Consider the following 19,831-nt stretch of genomic DNA (forward strand, 5'->3'; position numbering starts at 1 on the left):
TTTTTCTCTATAGAATATTTTGTCAACATTTTATTTCTATAGAAAATTTTGTTAACATTTTATTTCTATAGAAATTTTTGTCAAAATTTTATTTCTATAGAAAATTTTGTCAACATTTTATTTCTATAGAAAATTTAGTCAAAATTTTATTTCTATAGAAAATTTTGTCAAAATTTTATTTCTATAGAAAATTTGGTCAAGATTTTATTTCAACAGAAAATATTGTCAAAATTTTATTTCTATAGAAAATTTTGGCAAAATTTAATTTCTATAGAAAATTTTATCAACATTTTATTTCTATAGAAAATTTTGTCAAAATTTTATTTCTATAGAAAATTTTGTCAACATTTTATTTCTATAGAAAATTTTGTCAATATTTTATTTCTATAGAAAATTTTGTCAAAATTTTATTTCTATAGAAAATTTTGTCAAAATTTTATTTCTATAGAAAATTTTGGCAAAATTTAATTTCTATAGAAAATTTTGGCAAAATTTAATTTCTATAGAAAATTTTGTCAAAATTTTATTTCTATAGAAAATTTGGTCAAGATTATATTTATATATTGGAGAGGAATATTCTACAAAATCTACCAAAACATCAAAAAAAAAAATTCTACCAATTTACCAAGGGCATAAGTCATGCCAATTCACATTAGGAAAAAATAGCACTTTACTTTGTTGAATTACTTATCAGCCTTCCTGTAAGTGGTTTCACTGATACATCGCACGGAGTCGCCTTTACAAAGAGGTTTCTTCTTGTCATTGAGATATACATTGAATCGGGCAGCTTTTATATGGTACCACTTGTGGTACCACAGTGTACTGAATAGCTTAAATGAGTCCAAAATAACTGACTGCCACGATACTTAACCTAACCTAGTCTAAACACAAGGATAAAAATATCTATTTTCTTTTAAATCGTCACATTTTCATTCATAATCTTTCAATGCAAATTAATCCGGAATTTAAATAAAGGTAATCACTCAACAGAATCTCATAGACTACCCAATTGTTGCATATCCTTGAAATCTGTAGAATTTTTTTTCTCTATAGAAAATTTTGTCATCATTTTATTTCTATAGAAAATTTTGTCAACATTTTATTTCTATAGAAAATTTAGTCAAAATTTTATTTCTATAGAAAATTTTGTCAAGATTTTATTTCTATAGAAAATTTGGTCAAGATTTTATTTTTATAGAAGTTTTTTTCAAAATTTTATTTCTATAGAAAATTTGGTCAAGATTTTATTTCAATAGAAACTTTTGTTAAAATTCTATTTCTATAGAAAAAATTTTCTCTATAGAAAATTTTGTCAACATTTTATTTCTATAGAAAATTTTGTCAACATTTTATTTCTATAGAAATTTTTGTCAAAATTTTATTTCTATAGAAAATTTTGTCAACATTTTATTTCAACAGAAAATATTGTCAACATTTTATTTCTATAGAAAATTTTGACAAAATTTAATTTCTATAGAAAATTTTATCAACATTTTATTTCTATAGAAAATTTTGTCAAAATTTTATTTCTATAGAAAATTTGGTCAAGATTTTATTTCTATAGAAAATTTTGTCAATATTTTATTTCTATAGAAAATTTTGTCAAAATTTTATTTCTATAGAAAATTTTGGCAAAATTTAATTTCTATAGAAAATTTTATCAACATTTTATTTCTATAGAAAATTTTGTCAAAATTTTATTTCTATAGAAAATTTTGTCAAAATTTTATTTCTATAGAAAATTTTGTCAAAATTTTATTTCTATAGAAAATTTTGTCAAAATTTTATTTCTATAGAACATTTAGTCAAGATTATATTTATATATTGGAGAGGAATATTCTACAAAATCTACCAAAACATCAAAAAAAAATTCTACCAATTTACCAAGGGCATAAGTCATGCCAATTCACATTAGGAAAAAATAGCACTTTACTTTGTTGAATTACTTATCAGCCTTCCTGTAAGTGGTTTCACTGATACATCGCACGGAGTCGCCTTTACAAAGAGGTTCCTTCTTGTCATTGAGATATACATTGAATCGGGCAGCATTTATATGGTACCACTTGTGGTACCATAGTGTACTGAATAGCTTAAATGAGTCCAAAATAACTGACTGCCACGATACTTAACCTAACCTAGTCTAAACACAAGGATAAAAATATCTATTTTTTTTTAAATCGTCACATTTTCACTCATAATCTTTCAGTGCAAATTTATCCGGAATTTAAATAAAGGTAGTCACTCAACAGAATCTCATAGACTACCCAATTGTTGCATATCCTTGAAATCTACTTGATTTCAATTTTCGTGCATATATAGGTTTTTAAAAAATGTAATTTATATATGTTTCATACCTATAAGTGAGTACTATGTTCAAGGTTTTCACCAAAACACTGAATTAAAAGTCAAAAATATATGTAAGCACGATTACATTGTTATCAAGTCTTGTTAAATTATATATCTAAATTAATTGTGTCAAAAAAAAACTGTGAAAACGAACTGGGTTTAGCTTGAAAAGTTGACATAGTACTTACCTTACGGTACTCCGTTTGTGCGGTTTTTGTCTGTACTAAGTCGTTACTACATCGTAAAAGTGTGTACTCCTATCGTGCCATTACCATTTTGACCTAACTTTCCATTTTTGGGAATCTCGCTTTTGTATTAAATCTCTAAGAAGCATGATTTCGACCATGCCCACAAACATGTTTTCAAAGAATTGACTTAGAATTCAATTTGAGAAATTACAGAAAAAAATCACATTCTTCACACATATTGCAATACATTGGCAACAAATTCTTAAATTGAAATTAATTATTTTGTTTCACATATAGTAGAGAATATCATAAAAGTTAAGTATTTGTAAGGCAAGTGGGATTTGTATTGAATACAATCAAATTAAAGTCACTCTTAAATTGTTGGTGATACAAATTTAAATAGAAATGCCCATTCTTGTGTTTATTGGGTAGTGTGTGAGATGCTTACCCAACTAACAGCTGATTCGTCTTGCTACGCTTTGTAAAAAGTTGACAACATTGTTACGAATTTGGCGCAAAATGAGAAAGACAGCAACAAATAACAAAATATTAGCAATAACAACAAAGCAAATTCCTTTTGATCTTTCTCCTCGTTATTTTTTTCTTTCACTGCATGGATTGTAACAAATTTTTTGTTTAATTTTGTACATGATTTTGTGTTATTTTTACGTCATAATATCCCTAATGTATTGTTAAGTTTGAAAACAATAGAGTCCGAAAATGTTAAATCTTAATTGTGTTATATGTGCAGAATTATTTTCCCAAGCGGACGATGTCCATGTTACCACCTGTGGCCATCTGTTTCATATTGTATGCCTTAAAACATGGATTCAAAGGTATGAATGTTGAAGCTCTAATTAATTTAAATCATTAAAATCACTTGGTTTTTTTTGTGTGAATTCTTTAGATCGAAAACTTGTCCACAATGTCGCAACAAATGCACGGAGCGAAATATCTTTCGTGTATATTTCAACTTGGCCAATTTGGATGTGAGTCGTATCGATGTTGGCTCACTGCAAGAACAATTGGACAATGCAAACTTGCAATTGAAAATGAAGGAAAGGGAATTGAGTAAAGCTGAAGAACAAATAAAGAGTTCCAAGGAAACTCAGAAGAAATGCATGTAAGTGATCTTTAAGGGGGGATAATAAGGATAATCTTAATATGGAATGACAGTTTTTGTTATTCTATGTAGCCAAACAATGTTACAAGCATATTGAGTTTGCTTTAAAATATCTTAATATTCGGTAGAATTTATACATCTAGCTCGTGGCATTTGTTTTTGTATATCTGAAGGGCATTTGTCCGCATTGGTTTTAATTTACGGCACATAACGCCTGAACCCCTGTGAACTCATCCAGGCGAAGCAGCTCGCGTCCTTGAATTGGGTGTGAACAATGTCATTAACACTTAAAACCCTCCACCATAGGATGGGAGTATATTAACTTTGTCATTCCGTTTGTAACAAATCGAAATATTGCTCTAAGACCCCACAAAGTATATATATTCTGGGTCGTGATGAAATTCTCAGTCGATCTAAGCATGTCCGTCCGTCCGTCTGTTGAAATCACGCTAACTTCCGAACGAAACAAGCTATCGACTTGAAACTTGGCACATGTAGTTGTTATTGATGTAGGTCGGGTGGTATTGCAAATAGGCCATATCGGTCCACTTGTACGTATAGCCCCCATATAAACGGACCCCCAGATTTGGCTTGCGAATCTTCTAAGAGAAGCAAATTTCATCCCATCCGGCTCAAATTTGGTACATGGTGTTGGTATATGGTCTCTAACAACTAAGCAAAAATTGGTCCACATCGATTTATAATTATATATAGCCCCCATATAAACCGATCCCCCGATTTGGCTTGCGAAGCCTCTAAGAGAAGCAAATTTCATCCGATCCGGCTGAAATTTGGTACATTGTGTTAGTATATTGTCTCTAATAACCACGCAAAAATTGGTCCACATCTGTCCATAATTATATATACCCCCCATATAAACGGATCCCCAAATTTGACCTCCGGAGCCTCTTGGAAGACCAAAATTCATCTGATTCAGTTTAAATTTGCTACGTGGTGTTAATATATGGCCTCAAACTCCCATGCAAAAATTGGTCGAAATCATTCCATAATTATATATATCCCCCATATAAACCGATCCCCAGATTTGACCTCCGGAGCCCCTTGGAAGAGCAAAATTCATCCGATTCGGTTGAAATTTGGTACGTGATGTTAGTATATGGTATCCAACAACCATGCAGGAATTGGTTCATATCTGTCCATAATTATATATAGCCCCATATAAACCCATCCCGAGATTTGGTTTTGGAGCCTCTTGGAGAAGCAAAATTCATCCGATCTGGTTGAAATTTGGTACGTGGTGTTATTATATGATATTTAACAACCATGCCAAAAGTGGTCCATATCAGTCCATAATCATATATAGCCCCCATACACAGAAAAAAAATTCACGAAAATTTTTCCAATTAAAATCTTAATTGAGTTTTAAAAAATATTCAATTAAAAATTAAATTAAATCAACAAATTTTTTAATTGAAATAAAAATCAATCACACAAATTAATAGTATTAATTAAATTTTTAATTGAATCAATTAATTTTTTAATTGACTGCCAATTAATTTTTTAATTGATACTATCATTTCTGTGATTGAAGACACTTCAATTAAAAAATTAATTGGATCAATTAATATCGTGATTGAATCAGAAAAAATTTTTTTGTGTGTATAAACCGATCCCGAGATTTGGTTTTGGAGCCTCTTGGAGGAGGAAATTTCATCCGAGTCAGTTGAAATTTGGTACATTGTGCTTGTATATGGCCGTTAACAACCATGTGTAACTAGGTCCACGTACCGTGCAAAAGTCCATATCGATTCGTAATTATTTTTAGACTTACCTATACATAACTTTATTGTCTAATATATACCACGTATGGACTAACAATTTTCAAAACGATGTTAAGAAGTTTTAAGATACCTTGCCATCGGTAAGTATTACCACAACGCAAGTAATTCGATTGTGGATGACAGTCTTTCGCACAAGTTTCTACGCAATCCATGGTGGAGGGTACATAAGATTCGGCCTGGCCGAACTTACGGCCGTATATACTTGTTATTTCTTGCCAACCACTTTGTCTATGCTTACATGTTAGCTCTTGGTAATGTTATATGCAAGTACCATCTCCATAGGACATTTACACACAAAAAATTTTTTTTCTGATTCAATCACGAAATTAATTGATCCAATTAATTTTTTAATTGAAATGTCTTCAATCACGAAAATGATAGTATCAATCACAGTTTTAATTGGGCATAGAAAAAAGTCTTGATTAAAAAATTAATTGATTTCATTACCAAATTTCAATTAATTTTTTAATTGATTCAATTAAAAATTTAATTGATGTTGATTGCAAAACTCAATTAATTTATTAATTAAAAAAAGGTAACTATTTTCAATTACCTTTTGAATTGGCTTAGAATTTTTATTTGGATTAACAATTGATTGTTTGAAAAAAAAATTTTAATTAAAAATTTAAAAAAATGTTAATCACTTTTTTAACTGACTTAGTCTTCCGAATATGATTAAAAGTTTATTGTATCAATTAACTTTTTAATTAAAAATTTTAAAAGTTTCAATCATTGACTTAATTACCTTAATGTTTCTATCTTGATTAAAAAGTTAATTGTACCAATTAATTTATTAATTGAAAAAAATTTCAACTTCAATTAACTTTTTAATTGGAAATATTTTGGTGATATTTTTTTCTGTGTACCAATATTTCCATTTAATAGTAATTGCTTACCAATTATGAACTTGAAGTTACAAGTCTATTTGACATTGAGAGTTTTTGCTGGGTTAATTTTAGCAAACAATATGTTTTTTTTTATTCCCGAACGAATTCCAAATTTTAGGCAAAATAAAATGTAGCAACAAATTAATATATTTCTAATGTTTAAAACACTTTATTTTTCCCATAGGAAAACAATAGCTGGTCTAGAAAAAGAAGTGAAAAGTAACAGTTTCATCGTACTGAATTACGTAGAAAAGGTATAAAATAAAAATATAAAAATAATAAACACATATAATTTAACCGTATATATTTCAGATAAAAATGTTACAAAATCAGGTTAAAGTAATGGAAAGCCTTCGCGCTGAGGTCACAAATTTAAAAGCCCAAATTGAGTCAATGAATGGTATCAATACATTGCTTACATCATCAATGACTGAGGCAGAAAAATTACTTAAAAACGAAAGTGATCCCAAAGTATTATCCGTATGGATAACAACATTAAAAAGGTACTATTTTAATTCGAATTCTTTGTTTTTATGACTTTCTACATTTATATGCAATATTTGTAGGGAACTAAGAGTATGTGAACATAAAAAAGCTGACATTCGAAATCAATTAAAAGCTGTGCAGACAGATTTACGCAAGGAGTTGGATTTAAAAAAGTATGTTGCAATATGATTTTGTTATTAAATAAGACCTAAAAATGATTTTCTAAAAAAATTGCAGAAGTCTAGAAGAACGTATTATTCAGCTTGAAAGTGAAAATTATAATCTATTGGAAAAGGTAAGTAGTGTTAGGATACGCAACCTTTGTCATGTTCATTGTGAAACGTTGATTTGTTTACAGCTATCCTAGAAATACAAATATTACTCGCCTTTTGACTATTTTCAAAGTCGCGTCAAATAGATTTTTGATGTCAAAAAAAAAAACTAATCGGTCTTTGATATTGTCTAAAGTCGTCTAATCAAATTTTAGTCTGGCCAAACTCGATTTTGCCAACCTAAAATCCAACATTTCAAACAATTACAACTTTCTCTTTTGTCAACTGAAGTTTTGAAGATATAGCAGATTTTTCTGTCATGTCCACTAACAAACTTTTAAATATTTTTCATATAATTTACATTCTTATTGCATTATTTAATGGATAACTCAATTTTTTCTAATTTTAAAAATTTTGTTATATTTATTCCAAACACTTTCTAGGTAAAAGCTTTGGAGACAAAAACCTCTACACAACAAACCAAAGATTTTGCTAGTCCCAGTTTAAATACTTCCACTGTGCCATCCTATGTTAGAGCAAAAGAGGAAAAACGTTATACCATTTCGCCAACTATTGTAAGCAAGCTAATTTAATAAATTTAAATATACTTTTAAGAGTTCAATTTTAAATTTTTTTAGAAAGAAAATATTAAGAAAATTGAAGAGTCATCTTCTCCCTATCTTAATATCAAATCTAGTAGTTTGGGTTTAGTTCCATTATTTAAACGTAATAATGAAAATCCCACCAAGCCTGAGGTTGGACCCAAAGTCACCACATCGAAAATTACAACATTGAAAATTTCCCCCTCCAAAAGTTCGGGAGCGATACGTAAAGCCAAAAGTGATTTAGGAGAAAAGGTAAAATTAATTCAAATTTTATTTGTTATTCTAATAATAAATAATCCTTCTTTTTTACCAAAAAAAAAGTACACAATATTTAAAAAACCTAGATTAGGCTTGACATCATCTTCACTAGCCGCATCAACACTTGCAATGAAACCTCTAGCATCGAATTACGTTTTCAATGGTTTTGGTGGTTCGGAACGAATCGATCCATTTTCTAAAGATATGGAAAATGATGATGACATAGTGGAAATTACAGACCAGAAACTGTCAACAGAAGGTGTGATACCCACAACAAAATTGAGTCTAAACAATCGCCTCAAAAAGGGTGGTCTACGTAATTTTAAATTAGCCAAATAGTGATTTAGGTGTTTTGTCTATTCTGTATGTTAGTTAATTCGGTATTATCTCTTATAACAATATATATAGAACCGAAATTTGTTCATGGGGTGTACTGAAATTTATAGAAAACAAATCTCCCTTATAAACGTATAAATTCATAGAAAAAAGTACAAATAATAGAGCCGATGTTTGGAGTTAAATGTTTGCCTTTTTACTTCAGCGAACATAGATACATATTATTTGGTTCCAATAATTAAACCCTATTTATTTTTTTTATTATATTCCAGCCCATATTCTTATAGGCTGGAAAACCAAGTTCGTTTTCTACTATATTAACATAAACATTGCTATTGTATTCAAATACTGCTTTGGATTTTTTTGTTTGTTTTTGTTTTTTTATTAGCAAATGTTGACTGCTCTTGGGATTTTCAGCAGACTCTTTGCTGTTTAATTATATTTTTCTGTTGTGTCTACTAAGCGATTTCTTTGAGTGCAATCTCTACTAGTTTTTAATATAACAAGTTCATGCGAATATCTCAATACTTGTTTTTTACACAGAGAAAAATAGCACCAATATTTTTGAATGACTATTAAATTAAAAAATTAATCGAATAATTTATAATTTTAATCAAAAATCAATAAGACTTAAAGAGAGATTTTCTTTTTTATTTTTAAATCATTGAAGCATTTTTAATTTTTATATAAAATTTAATTCCCGAAATAAGTTAATATAAATGTTATTCATCAAAACATCTTTGAAGTACTTGTAGAAGATAGCACAAATTTCAGCACACCCTCAAAAAAAGGTTTACAACGATGTGGTAATTGTTTTGTTTCTCATAGAAATGTTATAATTATAAGTAGAAATTTTAAGGAATTATACTTCCGCTTTTTTGTGTTTCCTTAATGTCTCCGGTGTAATAGTGGGATCTATGTACAAGCATAATACAATAAAAAATAGAACAAAAAATAAATCTAATAAAAATTATTTATATAAAAAATATATCTGAATGTTTCTGGGAAATTTATTTAAGTAAAAATGTTTTCCATCATGATTTTTATTAAGGCATAAAAGTTTCTCATTTAATTTTAATGAATTTTTCCGACCGGCATGAACCACAGTTACTAACCAATAACAAGGGTTTGCAGAAAATAGACATAGACCTACAAGAACGTTGCAGGTAATTGAAATTAGATACCGTACCGTAGAGAATTTGTAAAGTAACACACTTTTTATAGAGAAATTGTGATAGTAACAATCTATTATTTATTTATCAGTGTTTTATAGAAAAAAGTTCTTTTAATTTAGACCCTATAGTCATTAAGGTGGCTATTAAATTCGAGTTTAGCCGCTAAAGTGAAAAATAAATCAGTAAAAAAGTCATAAAATTATACATATTTGTTGCAGATTTCATTATAACTTGATGGGGAATAGCCCAAAACAAATTTTTACAAAGTTTGTAATCCTTAAAATGAATTATTAAAGAAAAGTAATTGTGAAAAATGACGTTTTTAGTGGCTAAATTCGAACTTAATACCCACCTTTACTTGAAATCTAACATTCAAAAGATTAACACGATGTATCTACAATAGAACATTACGTTGCATACTTTTAGGCGGAGCATATTTTCTTCATGAAAATATCAAGTTCCTCGCCGTGTGAGACATGTGTATCTCCGTGGGAAGACATCGCTAATAAGGTCAATAAGTAGAGCACTATGTGGATGATATTCATAGCAACAAAAATAAAGAAAACTATTTTTAAGTATTTCACTTGTTTCATATAAAGTTTTTATTAAATATTCTTCGGGTTACAAAAAAAAATTAAGCATAATGTAAAAATATAAAATATTAGCCAAAAATTATAACAATAAGTTGATGTTAAATACTCGTGCAATAGATTCCATATGAATGCATTATTATATGTAATATAAAGTTAGTCTTTCCTTCGTGGATATAAAATATCATTCATTTTATTTTAGGATTTTCTTTTCGGCAGTGCCAGTCCATTCTTCCTTTAAATCCACCTTACAGCCTAAATCACGTAAAGCGGCTTTAATGTCGGTGGTCACTGATGGATGGTCGACCAAGGCAGTGTTAAGAATATCTTCAATTCCATATGAAAGCCAAGTATCGCATTGTTCTCTTGAACGTGAAACCATATTTCTGACAGCCCAGGCACCATTACGCTTTAGTTTTGGGGCAAAAAAAAAAAAAATAGGAACTCAAAAATATCCGAAATACATCAAATATTCACTTACCTGAATTATTTTACTTTTTGGATGTCTTCGTAGCGCTTCAACAATTGGTTCAGCAATACCTGTATCAAACAGGGTTTTACTATTATCTTTAACACGTAATGTTAATGTTGAAATACAGGCTAAGGCAGCACTTACGACAGCCTCATTGGCCTTATTAGGAGAATTTAAAGAAAAATTGCATAAACACAATACAATATTCAAAATATTTCACCTACCATATGGGTTTGAATAAGCTCTTTGAGTACTGGGGCCACACCTGCTTGGACTATGTGATTTTTAACAGCATCGTGACCGGCTAAAGCTCTTAGCAGTTTTAATGCTTCACGATTAAGGCGTACCGAGTTCAGATTATCACTCTGAAATAGGTAAATGTTCATATAACATGGAACAAATCAATGATCTTGACTTTTCGATTTCTTACCATGGCTTGTAGAACCAATTTTATACAACCTGCCTCGTCGACAGTAACACAGAACTCTTGGCGAACCGCCAATGATCCTATGGTCAACATTAAATCAGCTAAAATATTAACATCTTCAAATTCACCCAAAAGTTGAGTTAAAACAACGATAAATTCTGATGCTAATTGTCGTGCATGTTCATGGGCACATCCAAATTCGACACGTATATCATCGTCCAAAACTAAAAAGCGTAGTACGGCCAATACATCGCGTAAAATTTTAGAATTTTCCTTGGAAACATATGGTTTCAAATGCTGTGTAATACTAGCTTTGATTATATTCTGGCGGTTGATCTCATGCATGACACAGCATTTTTGTAGCCATTGAAGTGTGAGGGAAACTACTTTTTCTTTTTCGGCATAAAGATCCAGCAGAGCTTTTGTATATGTTAGAGCTGCAGCATCAAATATATCCGGCTGTGTATGGTATAGACTATTCAGGGCTTTCAAAGACGCTTCCAATATATCAGTATCTGCATTCGAATCTTTCTGCTCCAATTGTTGCTCAACTATTTTCAGAATATAACTGTGGGCTTCATATTTCGAAGCCAATACACGGTGAGGTATCGATTTCTGACATTCGGCTTCTAGGGTTTTAAGTATATCCAATAGCTTTTCTTTTTCAGTGGATTTTTGATCCACGTATTGTTTCAGTTCATCAATTGTTTCATTGAGTATTGGCTTTCCTGTTTCGGTATTGATGTCCAAATTTTTGATTATATTGGCCAGATTTATTCCCTGTTACAAACAATAGACAGTGACTCATATTGTTAATGATGCGGAAATAGGTAAATTGCTCCATCGCCCACCTGGACCAACTTTGAAACAAAATTAGCCCTAATAAATATCTTTCTTACCTGAGCCTCAAATTGTTTTATGGTTTCTTGCTTGGCTTCCTCCGGCTCCATTGAAAATTCAATAATGTTCTCTTTGACGACATCATCGAAAGTTTCTTGGGAAATAACTTTAGCCATTGTTATGTTCGGCAGCTCGTTGTGCAATGAAACAAAGAAACTTAATTACTTCTAATACCAAAGTGAAGTTTAATGAACTCCCACACGGTGTTTTTTAGGTAAAATGAACAACAACTGTTGGGCTGCTTTTTTAACTTTTGCGCGAAACGCTTATGTTTTAATCATCGAAGAAGGTATTTTTACAATTTTGTTATTAATCAAATATACAAAATTAATTTAGAATTTTATTTGATGTCGAGTGAGAGACAAACTGAGAAATTGTTCGGTGTTTGACAATTCTCCTTTTTGTTTTGATTACCTCATTTTCTTCTCACAGCGTTGCCATCTGCAATAACTCAATGTTATACCAGATTTTTCGAGAAATTCTAGTTTTTCAAAAAATGTTGTCCAAATAAAATTAAAAAATGAATGGCACATCCCAACAAACACAAGGATGAGCATTCTTCGTAGGTAACGCCATATCAATTTGATAGTGAATCCCATCTTCAACATTAGTTCAAATGGCCTTGCATATTACTTGCCTTCTACAAATTTTCCAATGGGTTTGAAGCATTAAAATTAAATTTAGTTTGCTACTATGTTGAGAAATTGTTGCTAACGTGCTGAATTCTACTGTTGAGGGTAATGGTTGTTTTTTATTGAGAACGCGATTTTCTTAACAATTTCTCTAATTGAATTCTAAGCTAATTATTTGAAAAATATTTGAAAGCGTATTGAATATAAGCATTTCTCCAACGCTTGTGTTTATTGGGACAAAGGTGGGTATTAAGTTCGAGTTTAGCCGCTAAAATCGCTAAAGTGAAAACTAAATCAGTAAAATAGGCATAAAATTTTACATATTTGTTGCAAATTTTATTATAACTTGATGGGGAATAGCACAAAGCAAATTTTCACAAAGTTTGTATTCCTTAAAATGGATTATTAAAGAAAAGTAATCGTGAAAAAATGGCGAATTTAGCGGCTAAACTCGAACTTAATACCAACCTTTAGCCTAAATTTTTTCTAAATAGCACTCGTATTATCGCGAAGCTGTATCACGCCACGTTACTAAAGTAAATAGTTGGTGCTTTCAAGTGTATACATAAGATTTCATAAAAATAGTTATTACTCTCAATTCATTTATAAAATATCACTGAATGTCGCTATCGCCCCAAAATCCAAAACAGCTATTGTCGTTTTCCTAGTGATGCTGATGAGAGTGTCTAGCACCAGTGTTTTTTTTTTACCTTAAAGGTGGGTATTAAGTTCGAGTTTAAGGTGAGTATTAAGTTCGAGTTTAGCCGCTAAAATCGATCAAATGAAAACTAAATCAGTAAGAAAAAGGTATAAAATTATAAATATTTGTTGCAAATTTTATTATAACTTGATGGGGAAAAGCCCAACGCAAATTTTCACAAAGTTTGTATTCCTTAAAGTGGATTATAAAAAAAGTAATCGAACTCAATAAAAGAATAGCCGCTAAAATCGTAATTTTTCACGATTACTTTTTTAATAATCCATTTTAAGGAATACAAACATTGTGAAAATTTGCTTTGGGATATTCCCCATCAAGTTATAATAAAATCTGCGACGAGTATGACATTTTTTACTCATTCAGTTTTCACTTTAGTGAAAATTAGCGGCTAAACTCGAACTTAATACTCACCTTAATCGAGGCTGTATTCCATATTGAATGTCGACATTTTTTCACCAATATACATTTCATTACTTTAAATGTAATGTTTTCAGGAGAAATTTTAGCTCTTCTTGAAATAATTTATAACCCTGCCAATATTTTTTCGAATTTGACCGCACTTCTTAGAATCCCCACCTCGTCGAAAACAGTCGTATACAATATTCAGATCTCATCGGAAAAGCTCATTGAGAAGTTATTAAATTAAATGGTTGTTACAGTATCTTTACTATGCTTCTGCTAAAAAAAATAAGGGTACCCAATAAAGAAAATATATGATTTAATTAAAATATTTCTTTAAGATCTGTACATTCATTAATTCTGATTTTGTTTAAAATATTGCGATTCTTATGCTATGTTCCCACTGACTCGTTTTACGCATTCGTTTTTCCAAAACATATTGTTACGAATTTGATAATTATAGATATAAGTTTATTTAAATTAGTTTCCGTTAATTTAAAATTTCAAATTGTAACGATAAAATTTCGCTATCACTTGTTGGAATCATCTATTCATTTTCTAGTATTTTCCTGAATTTCTTTTATGTTCTTTTGTTTGCTTACCGAAATGTTAGTTCTTACTCTCTCATAGAATAGCAACCCCTTTGCTTTGTTATTCTGCATTCTCATTTCATCTCATTGTCTATTGTCATTGTTGTTGTAGTAATGCGAGCATATATCTATGTGAGTGTGTATGTGTTTGGCAGCCACCAGACGAATAACTTAATGATCGTAGATCCTTCTAGCATTGTCTAAGAATGTTCTGGCGTTGCCAGAATATTGTAGTGCTACCAGAATGTTCTCGTATTGCCACACCGTCATATATAAAAGCGCTCGCATGCTGCTAACGAGGCAGTCTTAATTAAAGCGTCAAACGAATAACTTCAGTGTGAACGAATCGTAAAGTGTGAAGTCATAGTAAATAAATTGTAGATTGTCGTTATTTAAAAGAACTGTGTTTTAATTGTCCGGTAATTAAAAACGCCTAAATATAAAAAACGTAACAATTGGTGTCAGAAGTGGGATAACGAAAAAAAATCTACAATGAAGTTTAATGAGCTTCGAGTGGAAGACTTAAAAAAGGAATTGAGCAAACTGGAGCTGCCGACAACAGGCAATAAGGCCCAGCTTCAAAAGCGTCTACTGGAAGAGTTTGAACGGCGTAATATGGACATTGCGACGCATGAGTTTGATTATAAGGAAGACATTGATGAATCAATACTCGCCAATACAAGCAGTGTAGAAACTCCATCTGTGGCTTCGAGTGTTGTGGATTACACATCAATGCTCAATGTTTTGAGCAAAATGATGGAAGCAAATTCTAGAAAAATGGAAGAAAAATTCGACGAAAATTCTAGAAAAATCATGGATGAGAATTCTAGAAAATTGGAAGAAAAATTCGACGAAAATTCAAAAAAGATGGACGAAAATTCTAGAATTCTCAATGAAAAACTACAACAAATTTCTGAAGGCATGGAAAAACGTGTGGACCATATAGAAAATCAAATTGTGGAATTGGATAAGAAAGTTCTTTCTGTGGATGAGAAAATTATGGTTCATGATGAGAAGTTTCTGCACATCGAGAAAAAAATGTCAGAGCTGGAAATTAAAGGTGGTCCAGTGCGCGTCATCGAGGGCTCAAAAATCAAAACTCCTGTTTTCGATGGCTCAACGTCATTTGATGTCTTCAAATTCCAATTCGAAATGGTTGCTTGTAGAAATTTGTGGAATGACGATGATAAAGCAATTGAACTTCTATTGGCATTAAAGGGCAATGCTGCTGATGTGATACAAAGCATTCCCGCTGCTTCTAGAAATAACTATAATGAAGTAATAGCGGCACTCCAACGCAAGTATGGCGGAGAGCATAAGCAGGACATCTTCAGAATGGAATTGAGAGGAAGAATCCAGAAATCGAACGAAACCCTACAAGATTTCGCAACAGAAGTTGAGCGGCTAGTGCTTTTGACATACCCAGGTGAGAGTCATCCTCTTGTGGACCGCATCAAGATTGAGACCTTCGTCAATGGAATTCGAGACCCAGATATAAAATGTGCAACATATGCGTCACAAAAGGCTACATTCGCTGAAACAGTTACATTCGCACTTGCACAAGAGACTGCAAGATTGCTAGCGCGGCCTCAAATTCACAAGGTACGTAAAGTAGAGACAGAGTGTGACGAACCAAAGTCCGTTATTGAGTCGATGAAAGAGGCCATGAAGCAGGCAATGCAAGAAATGAAGCAAGAGGCAAATAAATCCCGGATCAAATGCTATAACTGTGATAAGCCGGGACATCTAGCTCGACAATGCAAAGCACGACGCAAACGGTCAAGGTCCACATCACCATCTCCATTAAACAATAGCCATAAGAAGGTGACCCCACAGTCAAGTGAGTCACCTTTAAACTAAATCGAGCTAGTTCAGCGGGGCAAGAGCTGGCTCCCACAGACGATGGCCCCACCATCTCCATAGCAATAGTTCAACAGAAAAATAACAATTTAACTATTGCGGGTGTTATTAATGGCGACAAGCGTACTTTGACGTTGGATACTGGTGCATCAAAGTCTATCATTAGATCTGATTTAGTAAAAGGAAAAGTTACACCACTGATTGGAGTCAAGCTACGCCCGGCTACAGGGGAACCCGCAACCGTATATGGAAAGGTCGCCGTAAAATTAACTATTGCTAACAAATCCGTTACTTATGATTTCATTGTGGCCGATATAGTAGACGAAGTTATAATTGGAGCGGATTTCATGATTGCTTTTGGCCTCAATCTGGATATGAAGCGTCGTGTAATGACATGGTGCGATGCCGAAATAACGGTAAACGTGGGATACGACGAGAATACACCTGTCAGACGTTTGACAACGTGCCAGTCAGAGTCTATACCACCGAATGCCGAAGCAATTATATGGGTTTCTATGAATGGAGATTGTGAAGTCGGCCAATTGTGGGTTGTTGAACCAGCAGAAAACAAAAGCAACAACATCTTGATAGCAAATGCCCTGGTAACACCGAACGAAGAGAGACTAATACCAGTTCGGGTCTTGAACTTGTCTGACAATCATGAGCAAATTGTAAAATTTTCTGATATTGGAAAATGTACACCAGCCGAGGCAATAGTCAATTTGGAAGGCAACTCATCAAAGACACATGGAGCAGTGAGAAAACACTTAGAAGGGTATTTCGAGGCTTGGACACGTCATCTATCGCCGTCAGAGAGAAATAAAGCCAAGCAATTGTTGTGGAAAAACGCCTCTGCTTTTGCTTCTGAAAAGGGAAATCAAGGAAGAACATCTGTAGTGAAACATGAAATTAAAACCGCAGAAGAAAGGCCCATAAAACAGGCACCACGAAGTGTTCCCCTGGCAAAAAGAGGCGAAGTTCAAAAGCTCATAAAGGAAATGGCGGAGAGTGGAGTGATCGAGCCATCATCAAGTCCTTGGTGTTCCCCAGTTGTGCTGGTCAAAAAGAAAGATGGAAGTACCCGATTCTGCGTGGACTACAGAAAACTGAATGATGTCACCAAAAAGGACAGTTATCCGCTTCCACGCATTGATGACACGTTGGACACACTAGCCGGAACAACATGGTTTTCTACGCTTGATTTGCAGAGTGGATATTGGCAAGTAGAGATCGCCGAGAAAGACAAGGAAAAGACGGCTTTTGGCGTTAATGGCGGTCTCTGGCAATTCAATGTAATGCCGTTCGGGCTCTGCAACGCTCCGGCTACCTTCGAAAGATTGATGGAGCGTGTACTGAAGGGGTTGCACTGGAAGTCGTGCTTGATATACTTGGACGACATCATAGTGATGGGCAAAACATTTGACGAGCACCTTAAGAACTTGAAAGACGTTATCCAGCAATTGTCAGCCGCTGGTCTACGCCTTAACGCAAAGAAATGCTCCCTTTTCCAGCGGGAAGTTAAATACCTGGGTCATCATGTGACTGCAGAGGGCATATCCACCGATGAAGACAAAATCCAAGCTGTCAGAGATTGGCCACGACCCCGAAATCTCCACGAATTAAGAAGTTTCCTTGGGTTATGTACATATTACCGACGATTCGTCCCAAACTTCGCCAGCATCGCCGCTAGTCTCCATACATTGACGCAAAAAGGTCAGAAGTTCCAGTGGAGCGACGAACAGGAGGATTCATTCCAACATTTAAAAGAACTTTTATGTTCAGCTCCTGTTCTAGCGTATCCTATTCCGGGCGAAAAATTTGTTTTGGATACAGATGCTAGCGCGCATGGTATTGGAGGTGTGCTATCCCAACAGATAGACGGCAAGGAGAAGGTCATCGGATATTTCAGCCGAACGTTGTCCAAGCCCGAAAAGAACTACTGTGTAACGCGACGAGAGCTGCTAGCCGTCATAGAGGGTGTAAAACATTATCATAAATATTTGTATGGACAACACTTCTTGCTCAGGACTGATCACTCAGCTCTACGATGGTTGCTCCAATTCAAGAATCCGGAAGCTCAACTGGCACGTTGGATCGAGAGGCTCCAAAGCTATGATTTCAGTATCGAGCATAGAAAAGGTGGAAAACACGGTAACGCTGACGCTTTGTCACGTCGACCTTGCAGTATAGAATGCAAGCACTGCTCGAAAGCTGAACATAAGGAGGAGATTGTTGATATTCGGCTGTTACACATCGAATCTGGAGTGGACTGGCCAACAGAACAGCGTAAAGATCCCATTTTGAACAAAATTATTTCAGCAAAGGAAGAGAACAAGAAGCCCAGTAAGAAAGACATAGCAGCCGAAAGTCCACTTATGAAATCATACTGGGCTCAATGGGATAGTTTAGTTCTAGTCAATGGATCCCTGCAACGTAAATGGGAAAGCGAAGATGGCAAGAGCAGCCGAAATTTGATCATCGTTCCAGATTCCAAAATAAGAGACGTTTTGGCGGAGTTCCATAATGGTCCCAGTGGAGGTCATCTGGGAATAACCAAAACCGCCGAGAAAGTGAAGCAACGATTCTACTGGGTTGGATGCCAGAAATCAATTGCTGAATGGGTAGCCAATTGCGAGAAGTGCATGAAGGCGAAAGGTCCAACAAGGAAAATTCGAGGTCCTATGCAAGAATATAGACCAGGAGCCCCGTTTGAAAGAATAGCAATGGACGTGGCAGGCCCTTTCCCAGTAAGTGATTCTGGAAACCGTTATGTCCTTGTGGTCATGGATTACTTCAGCAAATGGCCGGAGGTGTATGCAATTCCAAACCAAGAGGCAAAAACGATTGTGGATGTGGTCAACAAAAACTGGATATGTCGCTACGGTGTGCCGTCCGAGATTCACTCAGACCAGGGAAGAAATTTTGAATCGGCCATATTCAAAGAGATGTGTGAATCCCTTGGTATCAAGAAAACGAGGACTACGCCATTACATCCACAATCCGACGGCATGGTAGAAAGGTTTAATCGCACCCTGGAGGAACATCTTCGAAAAGTGGTGGACAACGGCCAGAGGGACTGGGACGAGCATATACCAAAGTTTTTGCTGTCGTATAGATCTGCCATTCATGATTCCACCTCTCGAACACCGGCCAATGTTCTATTCGGAACTGAGTTGAAGTTGCCTGGAGATCTGATATTCGACGCTAAACCTAATGCGCTCGCCATGGAAGAAAACAGAAACGACATCCCAAACACTTTCGGTGAAGTTCACGAATCAGTGCGCAACAAAATAAAAATGGTCAGCAACAGAATGAAGGCGAGATACGATCGTGCTGTAAATACTGAGGGCTTCCAAGAAGAAGAATTGGTTCTGCTATTTAACCCGCAACGAAAGAAAGGATTGTGTCCTAAACTGCAAACACAGTGGGAAGGCCCATACAAAGTCATCAAGAAGATTAATGATGTTGTATACCGGATTCAGAAGGACGACAGCCCTAGATCGAAGATGAAAGTTGTACATCTGGAACGATTGGCTCCTTACGGAACAGGTTCTGTGCCTGTTCGGGACGAACAGGCTTAAGCGGGAGGCAGTGTTACGAATTTGATAATTATAGATATAAGTTTATTTAAATTAGTTTCCGTTAATTTAAAATTTCAAATTGTAACGATAAAATTTCGCTATCACTTGTTGGAATCATCTATTCATTTTCTAGTATTTTCCTGAATTTCTTTTATGTTCTTTTGTTTGCTTACCGAAATGTTAG

The 19,831-nt window shown here is 33.5% G+C and overlaps 2 protein-coding genes across 2 annotated transcripts; one reads left to right on the top strand and one right to left on the bottom strand.

Annotated features, from left to right (window-relative positions):
* Positions 1-3,075: 3,075 nt before the first annotated feature.
* nopo (TRAF interacting protein no poles) lies at positions 3,076-9,291 on the top strand. Its single transcript, XM_075311295.1, has 9 exons — positions 3,076-3,370; positions 3,442-3,657; positions 6,531-6,600; positions 6,659-6,849; positions 6,913-7,005; positions 7,070-7,127; positions 7,548-7,679; positions 7,743-7,961; positions 8,031-9,291. The coding sequence occupies exons 1-9, from the start codon at positions 3,255-3,257 to the stop codon at positions 8,304-8,306; spliced, it is 1,371 nt and encodes a 456-aa protein (XP_075167410.1). The 5' UTR covers positions 3,076-3,254; the 3' UTR covers positions 8,307-9,291.
* A 765-nt stretch (positions 9,292-10,056) lies between these two features.
* Positions 10,057-12,261, bottom strand: LOC142239021 (armadillo repeat-containing protein 6 homolog). The gene is made up of 5 exons (XM_075310789.1): positions 11,867-12,261; positions 10,971-11,747; positions 10,765-10,905; positions 10,550-10,699; positions 10,057-10,477 (listed from the first exon to the last, which is right to left on the bottom strand). The coding sequence occupies exons 1-5, from the start codon at positions 11,981-11,983 to the stop codon at positions 10,262-10,264; spliced, it is 1,401 nt and encodes a 466-aa protein (XP_075166904.1). The 5' UTR covers positions 11,984-12,261; the 3' UTR covers positions 10,057-10,261.
* Between the last annotated feature and the right edge of the window lie 7,570 nt (positions 12,262-19,831).

Source organism: Haematobia irritans, chromosome 5 (genome assembly GCF_050003625.1).
Source record: "Haematobia irritans isolate KBUSLIRL chromosome 5, ASM5000362v1, whole genome shotgun sequence".
NCBI classification, from domain to species: Eukaryota; Metazoa; Arthropoda; class Insecta; order Diptera; family Muscidae; genus Haematobia; species Haematobia irritans.